This window comes from Leucopleurus acutus (genome assembly GCF_964270905.1).
Source record: "Leucopleurus acutus genome assembly, chromosome: 2".
NCBI lineage: Eukaryota > Metazoa > Chordata > Mammalia > Artiodactyla > Delphinidae > Leucopleurus > Leucopleurus acutus.
Genome location: NC_139143.1, coordinates 105,120,796 through 105,133,484, shown reverse-complemented (window position 1 = coordinate 105,133,484; position 12,689 = coordinate 105,120,796). Strand labels below are relative to the sequence as shown.

Here is a 12,689-nt window from a genome sequence, read left to right as displayed (position 1 = left end):
TAAATGCCCATCAACAGATGAATGGATAAAGAAGATGTGGTACATATATACAATGGAATATTACTCAGCCATAAAAAGGAACGAAATTGGGTCATTTGTTGAGACGTGGCTGGATCTAGAGACTGTCATACAGAGCGAAGTAAGTCAGAAAGAGAAAAACAAATATCGTATATTAACGCATATATGTGGAACGTAGAAAAATGGTACAGATGAACCGGTTTGCAGGGCAGAAATTGAGACACAGATGTAGAGAACAACCGTATGGACACCAAGGGGGGAAAGTGGCGGGGCGGTGGGGATGGTGGTGTGATGAATTGGGAGATTGGGATTGACATGTACACACTGATGTGTATAAAATGGATGACTAATAAGAACCTGCTGTATAAAAAAATAAATAAAATGAAAGCATTAAAAAAAGAAATTAATCTAGGGGTGTGTGTGTGTTAGATTATAACAGGTAAAGCTTGGAGAGAAAGAACAAAGTTAAGGAACAATTATTGTATTTGAGGCATGAAATGACAGGCTCCTGTCTGAGAAGATTTAAAGTAGAAAAAGAAAGCAAGCAACGTAAGTGCAATAGGCATTATGTGATAAATAGCGATTGAGTGGCTATTAAGAGAAAGCTAAAACACATTAGTGAAGGTGCCGACTAAAGGTATAAAAAGGAAAACAGAAGGATAAAAATGGAAGGGAGGGGCTTTGCTGGTGGCACAGTGGTTAAGAATCTACACAGGTTCGAGCCCTGGTGTGGGAAGATCCCACATGCTGCAGAGCAACTAAGCCCGTGCGCCACAACTACTGAGCCTGTGCTCTAGAGCCTGTGAGCCACAACTACTAAGCCCACGTGCCTAGAGCCCGTGCTCCGCAACAAGAGAAGCCACCGCAATGAGAAGCCTGCGCACTGCAACTAAAGAGTAGCCCCCGCTCGTCACAACTAGAGAAAGCCCACGCACAGCAATGAAGACCCCACGCAGCCAAAAATAAATAGACAAATAAATTTATTTTAAAAAAATGGAAGGGAGAAGGAGAAAAAGATAATTTTTCAAGTATGAAAGACATTGTCTTCTACAAACAACACACAAAGAAATAGAAAGTAATGAAAAGGCGGTTTAGCAGATTCACATAATAAGGAAATAAATTAGTAATAATTCAGCAGGCAGTTGTTGAGCATACCTAAAGACAGGATTGTTCTGTGCTCGAGAATTCAAAGCTAAATAAGATGTAGAATACAGTCTCTGAATTCAAATTGCTTACACTTTACTGCAGGAAGACAGACAAAATAGAAAAATTCAAGATAATACGGTAAGTTAATCAAGAGTCAAATGCATGATGCCGTAGGGGAGTATAAACACAACATAATAAGGCTTTCTTAATAATTTACTATAGGTGATAAGACCTCTTGTTGCTTATGATTTTTTATAACATATGGAAAAAATAGACTTTTTTTTTACTGAGTCGTTCAACAAATGTTTATTGAGTACCTACTATGTGCCAGGCATTTAGGATTAGAGAACAAAATTGATGTGATTCCTTCCCTTATGGAAGGTATAGTCCATACTGTGAAAGATAAAAGCAAGTAAACAGATGATTACAACAGTGTTATAATGGGGGAGATAGTGTTAAGAAAACACAAAGGAGGGAACCTATCTGGAGAAAGTGAAGTAAGACCTAAGGATGAGTAGGAGTCACCCAGGGGGTGAGACGTGTTGCAGAGAAGTCTATAGGGGAGTAAGGCAAGAGTCTTTAAAGCAGAGGAAATAGACGTGCAAAGGTCTGGAGTCAAGAGAGAGAAAACAGCCTGTGTTCAATTAACTGAAATTGTTCAATATACTTCTAGCGTAGTTTAGTGTGAGCTAAGGTTGAAGTGTCAGAGTGGGGACTGGGTAGTTAGGTTTTAGCAAGGAATGAAGCTGGAGAGTTTGGAAGGATCCAGATCATATATTGCTTCATAGTCATTTGAATTCTGAACATTTTGCTGAGAGCAGTTTTAAGCAAGGAAATGACATTCTCAAATTTGTGTCCTACTTTATAAGATCACTCTGGCTACACTATGGAGAACGGGTTAGAGAGGCACAAGATTAGAGGCAGAAAGTCCAACTTAGAAGGTCCGGGATATCTGCAACTGGAGACCGCTTGGAGAAAAATGACTAGATTTTTGAGATTTACAGGCTAGAATCAAGAGAAACAGGTTTGAGGGTTTAGTTCCAGAGCCTAGAGTCTGATGTTCCTCGGAGACATTATAACGGTCACTGTGAGGTGGCTGAAGGCTAGTCCTTCCAAGCTCCCTTGTGCTAGCAGTGGCCACGTAACACAGTTCTAGCCAGTGAGTCTGGATGGTACCACCACTTCCTCCTTACTGCCCTGAATACAAAGTTGTGGCAGCCCTCTTGTGACCCTGAGGGAAAGGCCAAAGGAATTGCTAAAATGACAACCCTGATAACGATAAGCCACTTAATCAATCCCAGCTGCCATCTAACTTTCAGATGCTTTGTATACACAGATACTTGATTTCCTACTTATTGGTTGGGTTTACTACTTACAGCTGAAAAACACCTAAACTACATGCAATTTGAAGATTTCCAGGACAGTGAGATACATGGGTCTGCAGTAAAGCTGGCTGGAAGACTGGGGAACTTCAGGAATCATCGGCATATAAATGGCAACTAAATTTGAAGCAGTGGATGAGGTAACCCTGGAAGTGCAAGAAGCACACAGAGGGGCAAAGTCAGAACCCTTAAAAACACCAATATTTAAAAGTTAGGCAAGGAAAGAGGAGGAGGTTGGGATAAAGTGTTCAAAGATGTAGGAAAAAGAATACCAGGAAGCTGGTGTCACAGAAGCCAAGCATGGAGAGCTTTCCAAAGAAGGGAGGCCAATACCCACTAAGGTGCTGCTGAGAAGAGCTTTCTTCTCTTGGTTACCTCCTACTTAGTTTTCACAAATCTCAAATTATACAGTATCCTCTGGGAACTCTCTGACCCCCCAAGATCCCTCCTATGTGTCTCTGTAGCTCTAGGCACTTGTTCCGTCTTCTCATGCTGTGCTGTAATTGCTTGTCTTGTCTATCTCTGCCTTTCTTCCCTGTGCCACACCACAAGGCTGTAATTAAACCCTGAGGGGGCAGAAATCAGTGTCTGTCTTATTCATATTTGCACCCCCAATTCCTAGCACAGTACCTGGTACAGGCTCTTGGAAGGTTTTGTAAGATCAGGGGCCCAACACTGTAGGAAAATTCTGAAGAGGGGACCCAGGAAGAAAAACGCTATGCAAATAGGATGAAACACTATGATTATTGGGATGTTAATCGTTTGGTGCTAGAAGACTGTATGAAAGGGGAGAAATGAAGGAAAAATGGTGGTGGGTCTTAGCTCTGGTGTTTTAAAAGGTTGGAAAGATACTGGTGCAAATGTAGGAGATAGGTTTAAACCCAAAGAACAAAGCTCGAGCCTCTCAGCTGCTTGGAGGCAAGGACCTATGGTGTTACGCTTTCCGTGCCCAGTCTCTTTCCCTAGACTGTAAATTCCTTGAGGGCAGGGGTCGTATTATCAGTGTCTGAAACTAAGGGGTGCTCAATAAATGTTTACTGAATATAGTATATCTCTGTTTCCCCAGTGCCTACCACAATGCCCGGTACCCGGATGGTGCTCAATGAAAGGCTACTGAGCGAAAGGATAGCTGGGCTTCGGGTGCAGATGAAGCGGGAGGGCGACCGAGTCACGACGTAAGTGCGCCCAGGTAAGGAGAGAGAGTGGGTTTCCAGACAGGTTGAGCGCCACCTTCGCTGCCCTTCGTTTTGCATACATCCCTCCACCTCTCCATCACGCGAGCCCTGTACGCGAAGCACTAGGAGGACAAAGTAACACACCTCTCCCGAGTGACTCCGAACAAATCACTCCTTCCCGACATCAGATCTGCCCAACCTGCTTACCAGACGCCCGGCAGTCCGGCTCCAGGTCCTCAGCACACACGCTGCAGCCATCTTACTCCGGAAATGACAACTGCTCTGAGGTTGGAGGACTTGCCTGCGGGGGACCTATTGGGAGCCGGGAAACGATCCTTCCCCTGAGGCCTGAGCGGCCAATGGAGAGCGAAGGAACGAGCCTCCCACCCAACAGCCAGTCAGGGAGCGGGGCGGGGCTGAGATAACCGTTGGGGTGGGGTGGGGAAGCCCTGCGGAGTGGGAGAAGAGACAAGTGGGGAGGAGGGCTGCCCAAATTTAGTTTCAGGGACAAAGTTGGGTAAGGCACAGCTGTGTAAGTACATGTGCGCCAACGATCATATTTTCAGTGCAAGTAATGGGGGAGATGGAGTATGTTAAGGAAACAAAGGAAGGGCACTCACCTGGAGAAATTTACGTTGAAGTAAGATCTGAGGGGTAAGCAGGAGAAAGCAAAAACAAAAACAAAAACCTTCCTTCAGCTTGTATTGTAACTGCTTGATTACAGAAAATGGGACATTTCTATACTTTGTAGCAAGGATCTGTACCGCTAGTTGAGTCAAGTCTATACTGGAATACTTCCCAATGACGGGCATTTCTTACTCGCATTGTGTTCTTGGTTACCGAAACTGGCTTTTCGATTTTTTATTTTTTTCATGGAAGATAAACAAGGTTACCGTAATGTCTAAGACAAATGTCATCGCCATTATCTTTCCTTTTTAGGGAATCTGTCAGAGGTAGCTGCCCAGCATATGCAAGAATGTCAGACATACTACCTGTATTTATTTGCCTCTTGGAGAAATGTCAAATTGAGGTCAGTGGAACTGGTAAAGAAAAGATCAGAGCTCTGATGGTCAATCCTCCTCACAGCAACTAAGAAACCAATTTCTAGAAATGTCCACGATGATATTTGTCTGTTCTTCCTCTTATAAGGGAATGAAAATCTGTACAGATGTCTAAAGAATTACAGAGAACAAAAGTGGAACAAAGACAAAATCATAAATTCTCAACACTGAAGATTAGTGGCCGTGAAACAAAATCTCAGGTACTTCACAAATTCACTGTCGGATATTACTCAAACTCACACTTTTTATTTTGCTTTAGTTGCCTTTCAGTGTATTTCACACACACACACACACACAAACTGTAAGCAATAGATTTAAATCATAACCTTTATAAGAAAACCTGGGATAGTCAAAGAACTTTGATTTTTTTTAACTTTCCCACTAACAAAACATTTTATAGGCACAAATAATATATTTCATAATACTACATGCATGTGTTTGTATAAAAAGATTAAGTAGCTGTGCCTTTGAATTGAATTATTTTTCTTCCCAGAGCCCCTATACTACCTTCTTCCTCTTAACTTTCCCTTTGACTCTACCTTCTCTTAAGGAAATGTCTAGTTTACTTCTTTTCTTTTATACTCTTTACCTCAACATGATTACTGTTTCCAAATTCAGTATGGTATGTTTCCTTATCCTTCCTTCCAACATCAAGAGATATGCCACATATTCACTAGTTAATCCTTTCACTTGAGCTCGAAAGAACCAAATAACCCATTTCTTCTCTTTTTAAAAATTTAATTGAGGGAATTTCCTGGTGGTCTAGTGGTTAGGATTCTGAGCTTCCACTGCAGGGGGCCTGGGTTTGATCTCTGGTGGGGGAACTAAGATCCCACAAGCTGCGCCGGTGTGGCCAAAAAAAAAAAAAATAATAATAATTGAATGATTGATTGTTACCTGGAAATTCTACTCTTAGGTATTTACCCAAGAGAAATAAAAACATATGTCCACATAAAGACTAGTACAAGAATGTTCTTAACAGCCTTATTTATATTAGCCAAAACCTAGAAACAGCCCAAATGTCCTCCATATGTAAATGAATAAACAAACTGTGGTGTATTCATATAATGGAATATTATTCATCACTAACAATGACTGAAGTAATGATACATGCTTTAACATGAATGAAGCTCAAAAATATTATGCTAAGTAAAAGGAGCCAGATCCAGAAGGTCGCATATTGCCTGATTCCATTTGTATGGAATGTCCAGAGAAGGCAAATCTATAGAGACAGAAAGCAGATTAGTGGTTGCCTGGCACTGGGGGTGAGAATGGGGAATGACTGCAAAGGGGCAAGAGAAAGATTTTTGTGAACAATACGGAGATTTTTAATATATTTACAAAGTTGTAAAACCATTACCACCATCTAATTCCAGAACATTTTCATCACCTCCCGAAAGAAACCCCATGCCCATTAGCAATCAATTCCCATTCTGGAACTCCCTCCCACCCCCGAGTCCCTGATACTACTCGTCTACTTTCTGCCTCTATAAATTTACCTGTTCTGGACATTTCATATAAAAGGAATCATACAATATGTGGCTTTTATGACTAGCTAATGTTCTCAGGGCTCATCTATTTTACACATGTATTGGTGCTTTACTCCTTTTTATGGCCAAATAATATTTCATTTTGCAGATATAAATATTTTTGTTTATCCACTCATCAGTCAATAGATATTTGGGTTGTTTCTACTTTTGGGCTATTGTGAATGCTGCTATGAACATTAATGTGCAAGTTTTTGTGTAGATATGTGTTTTATTTTTCTTGGGTGTATACCTAAGAGTTGAGTTGCTGGGTTGCACGATAACCCTATGTTTAATTCTTTGAGGAACTGCCAGACTGTTTTCAAAGGTGGCTGCACCATTTCACATTCTCACTAGCAGTGTATGAAGGTCCTGGTTCCTTCACATCCTCATCAACTCTTGTTATTGTCTGTCTTTTTCATTATAACCATGCGAGTGGATATAAAGTGATATTGAAACGGAGCAGGACCCTACGGTCCTTGCCCCCCGCCCCCCATATCCTCAGCCTGCCTTTTGTCTGTGGAAACACTTTAGCCAAAAAATAAGTTTAATCAGAGAAGTGAGAAAATGCAGAAACAAAGGAAAACAGTCAAAGGAGACCAAATAATAATAGTTTAATCATTAAGCATAGTCAAGGACCTTTATTTCCTCCTTAAGGGCTATAGATAATATTCTGGGCCATATCCTGCGAGCTGTTTTGCAGCTACTGAAGCCCCCACCAGGTGAAGGAGGATGACTACATGATGACCAAACTGAAGCCATGACATAAGCTTCCACAGTTCTGAGAACTGGCCTCAAAGAAATGGGAACAAACCCTGGAACTAAAGATTAATCAGTAATCTTGAAACAACCAAGATGATGCTGATCAGACCACCACATTACTTATTTCAAGATGACTGTCAGAGCTGACTATGCTGTTCTGCTCCCTCCCTCTGCCTATACAGCCCTGAAACTCCCCTTTAAAAGCCCCTGTCCCCTGAGCAACAATCAGGAGCTGGTTCTCTTGCAGGAGTCCACCCCCCGGTTGCCGGCCTCCGAAATAAAGCAACCTTTCCTTTCCTACCAACACTTGCCTCTCAAGAATTGAGAGAATTGTCTTTGAATTATCTTTCAAGTGGTGTTCAGTAATATTTCATTGTGATTTTGATTTGCGTTTCCCTAATGACGAATGATGCTGAACATCTTTTCATGTGCTTATTGGCCATTTGTATATCTTCTTTGGAGAAATGTCTATTCAAATCCTTTGCCCATTTAAAAATTGGGTTGTCTTTTTATTTTGGCATTGTAATAGTTCTTTATATATTCTAGATACTAGACTCATCAGATATATGACTTACAAATATTTTCTCCCATTCTTTTTTTTTTTTTTTTTGCGGTACGCGGGCCTCTCACTGTTGTGGCCTCTCCCGTTGCGGAGCGCAGGCTCCGGACGCGCAGGCTCAGCGGCCATGGCTCACGGGCCTAGCAGCTCCGCGGCATGTGGGATCTTCCTGGACCGGGGCACGAACCCTTGTCCCCTGCATCGGCAGGTGGACTCTCAACCACTGCGCCACCAGGGAAGCCCTCTCCCATTCTTTAGTTTGTCTTTTCACTTTCCTGATAGTAACTTTTGAAGTACAAAAGTTTTTTTATTTTAATTAAATTGAAGTCCAATTTATTTTTAAAAAATTGTGCTTTGGGTGTCATAGCTCAGAAACCATCAACTAATCCAAGGTTATGAAGAGTTACATCTATATCGTCTTCTAAAAGTTTTATAGTTTTAGCTCTTACATTTAGGGCTTTGACCCATTTTGAGTTAATTTTTTAAATATTATGGGAGATATTTAAGTCTTTAAATCATCTTGAAATGGTTTTTGTGTATGGTGTGAAATACAAATCCAATTTCATTTTTTCTTACAGTTAACCTGTTGTTTCCACACCATAAACTGAAGAGTTCTTCTTTTCCCACTGATCTGCCATCTCATCTGTCAAAGAAATCAGTTTAAGGGCTCTAAGTAATCTATTTATCACTGTACCAATCTCACATTATCTTAATTACTTTAGTGTAGAGAAATAACTGAGGACATGGAAAGGAGACTTGACCCATGAGCCGCCCCCCCCCCCCCCCCCCCCCCGGCAAACCGGGGGCGTGCGAATAAGCCAGAACTGCAAACAGTCCTGGATGCTTTGGGCACTGATCCATGAAATGTCCTCGGTATAATCAGAATAATGGGAACACAAGGAAATGTCCTTGTGCTGCTTTTGAGCTCAAGGACGAAGCACGGCATGTCTTCAAGAAAGCCCACTGTTGCTTGTATAATCAGTGAAAGCATATGTAGCTGCTTTGGCATTTCTGGAATGTTAAGAAAACAAATCTTAAGGTGTAAACATAGATAATGTTTAAATAAAAGTCACCACAGCAGGATGAGACGGCGCTGTATTGCCTGAGCGAGCAGCAGCCCTCTACTGTTGTGTTTCTGCACAATTCATCTCGTGTGATGAGCTTACTTTCAGCCCTGTCATAAGAAACTACAACATTTGGCGCCCGAACAGGGACCTGAAGGTAAGTCTCGAGGTCACGCGGGACCGAAGGGGATTTTTGTACGCTAAAGAGTAAAGCGAAACCTTCGGGAAGAGTAGTAGAGTCATGGGGAATTCTCCCTCAGTGGAATGTCACTACATTAGACTCCTGAAACAGTTATTACGGAGTTCTGGAGTGAAAGTGAAACAAGAATCTTTTGATGAATTGTTTGCGGAGATTCGTAAACATTGTTACTGGTTTCAACCTACTGGTCATAACCAGTTGAATTTAAAAGTTTGGAAACAGGTTATGCGAGCATTAAGAAGAGCTCATCAGTATGGAGACCCTATATCTGTCCGTGTCTGGTCTCTCTGTAATCTAATTTCTCTTGCCCTGGAATCATTACAATCTGAGACTGAAAGTGAAAATGGGGCGCGCCCTCAGCGTCCGAATTCTGCTCCCGATCACTCTGCTACTTTTCGTACTCTGTCCCGTGAATCTCCTATAGAGGACCTTCCTCCGCCTCCTCCTCTTATGTCTGAGACAGGAGAGGATTTTTCGGGCTCCAGTGATGAAGGGGCTCTTTCTGATGATGATAAAGGTCGGGAGCAAGCTAGTAAACAAAATGAGATGCCACTTTCTCAACAGAATGAGATTTCTGATATACTTTCAAAGTTGAAAATTTTGATGGCTAAATTGGAAGAAAATAAAAACAATGCTACCACCCCTTCATATCAGGAGCCATGTCCTACTATTCCTTCGGCCCCTCCTTTAGAATTAGCAGCTTATCCTGTTGGAGCCTCTCGTCAGTTTCGATTTCCTCTAAAACCTGAATGTAATAAACTTTTATTGGAAGAAGAGATGAATAAGGAAGAAAAGCAATATTCTGAACCATTTTTTGCTTTCCCTATTGTTAGACAAGCTATGCCTGCTAATGATCAATTTCCGAATGGACATATGAGTGTTGAGTATAACCCTCATGATTTTAAAATTTTAAAAATGCTAAAAGAAGCCATTAATGCATATGGGATGCATTCTAATTATGTTCAAGGACTTTTGTCTGGGTATGCTTCCAAAAACATATTAATTCCTCAGGATTGGGAGGCACTTGCCAGGACTGTTCTTGAACCTGGACAACATATGCAGTTTAAGACTTGGTGGAAAGAAGAAGCTGAAAACATGGCAAGGACTAATGTGGCCCGTAATCCTCCAGGACCACTTTTAGATGAATTAATAGGAGCAGGCGCATTTAGTAATGTGCAAGCTCAAGCTCAATTTGACGATTTACGAATCATTCAAATACGTATGTGTTGTTTGCGAGCATGGCTACGAGTGGAACCCCCTGGAAAAACAGCACAATCTTTTACTAAGTTAATGCAAGGGCCTGGTGAGCCTTATACAGATTTCTTGTCTAGATTGCATGCAGCCATTCAAAGAGCTGTAGCACAAATAGACGTGCAAGATTTATTATTACAATCCTTGGCCTTTGAGAATGCAAATCCTGAATGCCAGAAGGCATTGTGGCCTTTACGAGCTGTAAACGCTCCACTTGAAGAGTATATAAAAGCTTGCCATGATATTGGATCTCCTACTTATCATGCCAATTTACTTGCAGCTGCCATAACTGGAGGGTTGAAAGATAATCGTACTAAATGTTACAATTGTGGAAAGTATGGACATATGAGGCGAGATTGTCGAAAAGGGCAAGGCCAAATATCAAAACAGGTTAAGAATGAACAGCCACCTGGTATGTCGCCGGTGTGGTAAAGGACAACACTGGACTAATGAATGCCGTTCCAAAAGGGATAAGTTAGGAAATCTTTTGCCTCCACGAGATAATGTCTCGGGAAACGGGAAGCTAGGCCCAACCCGGGGCCGCAACAACAATACGGGAAAAGCGACGGTAAATTCTCAACGGTATCCTGTAAGCAATGGCAGCTTTCATCAGACACTACAGGACAATCTCAACATCGGCTCTTAGTTACTGATCTCATGCATGCTACCAGCGGCAGTGCTGCCGTTGACTTAATTGCTCCTCGAGATTGTATCCTTACGCTAGCAGGAGGAGTTCACAAATTAGCTACAGGAGTTTATGGGCCTATACCTGCAGGAACCGTGGGACTATTATTAGGACGAAGTAGTTTGACTCTGCAGGGTGTAACAGTTCATACCGGAGTTATTGATGAGGATTATAACGGAGAAATTTCTATTATGATTTCTGTTACAAAACCTATAGAATTTAATAAAGCACAAAGAATTGCTCAATTGTTACTGTTACCATGTATAAAACAAGCAGCCGCCCCGGTAAAGCGTACTGGGGGGTTTGACAGCACGGGAAAAAATGTTTTTTGACAATCCTTTATCAATGATCAACGTCCCCAATTAACGATTACCTTTAATAATAATGTGAAATTTATGGGCCTTGTTGATACGGGAGCGGATGTGTCTATAATAAAACAGTCTGAATGGCCTTCACTTTAGCTTCATAGAAATTCTGGGTTTTGAGAGGACAAGTACCCTTCACCTCATTCTTTTTAAATTATTCTTGCACTTTTGTTCTTTCATATAAATTTTAGAATTGTCTTGTCAGCCTCCTTAAAAAAGTCCTGTGGGCATTTGATTGGAATTTTACTGAAACTATATTTTCAATAATATATCTAAAGATTCTTTGAGGTTTTCTTTTTTTAACTTTTTATTTTATACTGGAGTACAGTTGATTAACAATGTTGTGTTAGTTGCAGGTGTATAACAAAGTGATTCAGTTATACATATACATGTATCTATTCTTTTTCAAATTCTTTTCCCAGTTAGGTTGTTACAGAATATTGAGCCAAGTTCTCTGTGCTATACAGTAGGTCCTTGTTGGTTATCTATTTTAAATATAGCTGTGTGTACATATCAATCCCAAACTCCCTAACTATCCCCCCCCCACCATAAGTTCATTCTCTAAGTCTGTGAGTCTGTTTCTGTTCTGTAAATTTGTATCATTTTTTAAAGATTCCGCATATAAGCAATATCATGCGATATTTCTCTTTCTCTGTCTGACTTACTTCACTCAGTATGACAATCTCTAGGTCCATCCATGTTGCTGCAAATGGCATTATTTCTATGTAGGTGATCATATCACCTGTGAATAATGACGGTGTTGTTTTTGTCTGTCCAGTCTTGTGTCTTTCATCTCTTTCTTGTAAAATCTGACTAGACTTCCATCATCTGTTGAAAAGAAGCCATAACTCTGGGTATTACTATCTTGTTTTGATTTTAAAAGGTCTCTTATGTTTTACCATTATTTACTGTTATTAAGAATGAACTTTGCTGTAGAGTTTTCCAGATGTCCTTAATCAAGGGAGTTTACATTTATTCCTAGGTTCATTTGCTTTTGTTTTATCATAAATAGATCTTGATTTTTTTAAAATGCTTTTTCTTCATCTATTAATGGGATCTTAGGTTTTTGATATAACATCATAACATTTTTCTAATGTTAGAATGATATTCAGTCCCAATTTGGTCATACTGTATAGTATTTCATAAACGTTGTTGGATTTATTTGTTAATATTTTGATTGATCCTGGTGCATCTGAATTTATAAAATTTATAAATTTTTCTTCTCCATGTCATCTTTGTCTGCTTTTGTATCAGAGATTGGGTAAAGTATATGCATTCCCAGGCTTTCTCTGTTACAAAAGTGGTGGAATGTTGGGATTAGGAGACAATTGTGTTCACATCAGAGCAGCACGGTTCATATCACAGTATGCTAGTTAACTGTGTGGCCTTGTAGCAAATTGTTTAACACATGCAGCTGTAAATCAGAGTAAAAACTGTAAGTACTTCAGCAGGTTGTAAATGCATGCAGTGGCTGTGCTCAATAAATGTTGACTTTT

The 12,689-nt window shown here is 40.7% G+C and overlaps 1 protein-coding gene across 1 annotated transcript in view; it reads right to left on the bottom strand.

Annotated features, from left to right (window-relative positions):
- The window catches only part of DBT (dihydrolipoamide branched chain transacylase E2), a 43,825-nt gene extending 39,832 nt beyond the window's left edge, over positions 1-3,993 (bottom strand). The window contains exon 1 of the mRNA XM_082856109.1: positions 3,929-3,993. Coding sequence (XP_082712235.1) covers positions 3,929-3,979 — 51 coding nt within the window. The 5' untranslated portion in view covers positions 3,980-3,993. The remainder of the gene's footprint in view (positions 1-3,928) is intronic.
- Positions 3,994-12,689: the final 8,696 nt, after the last annotated feature.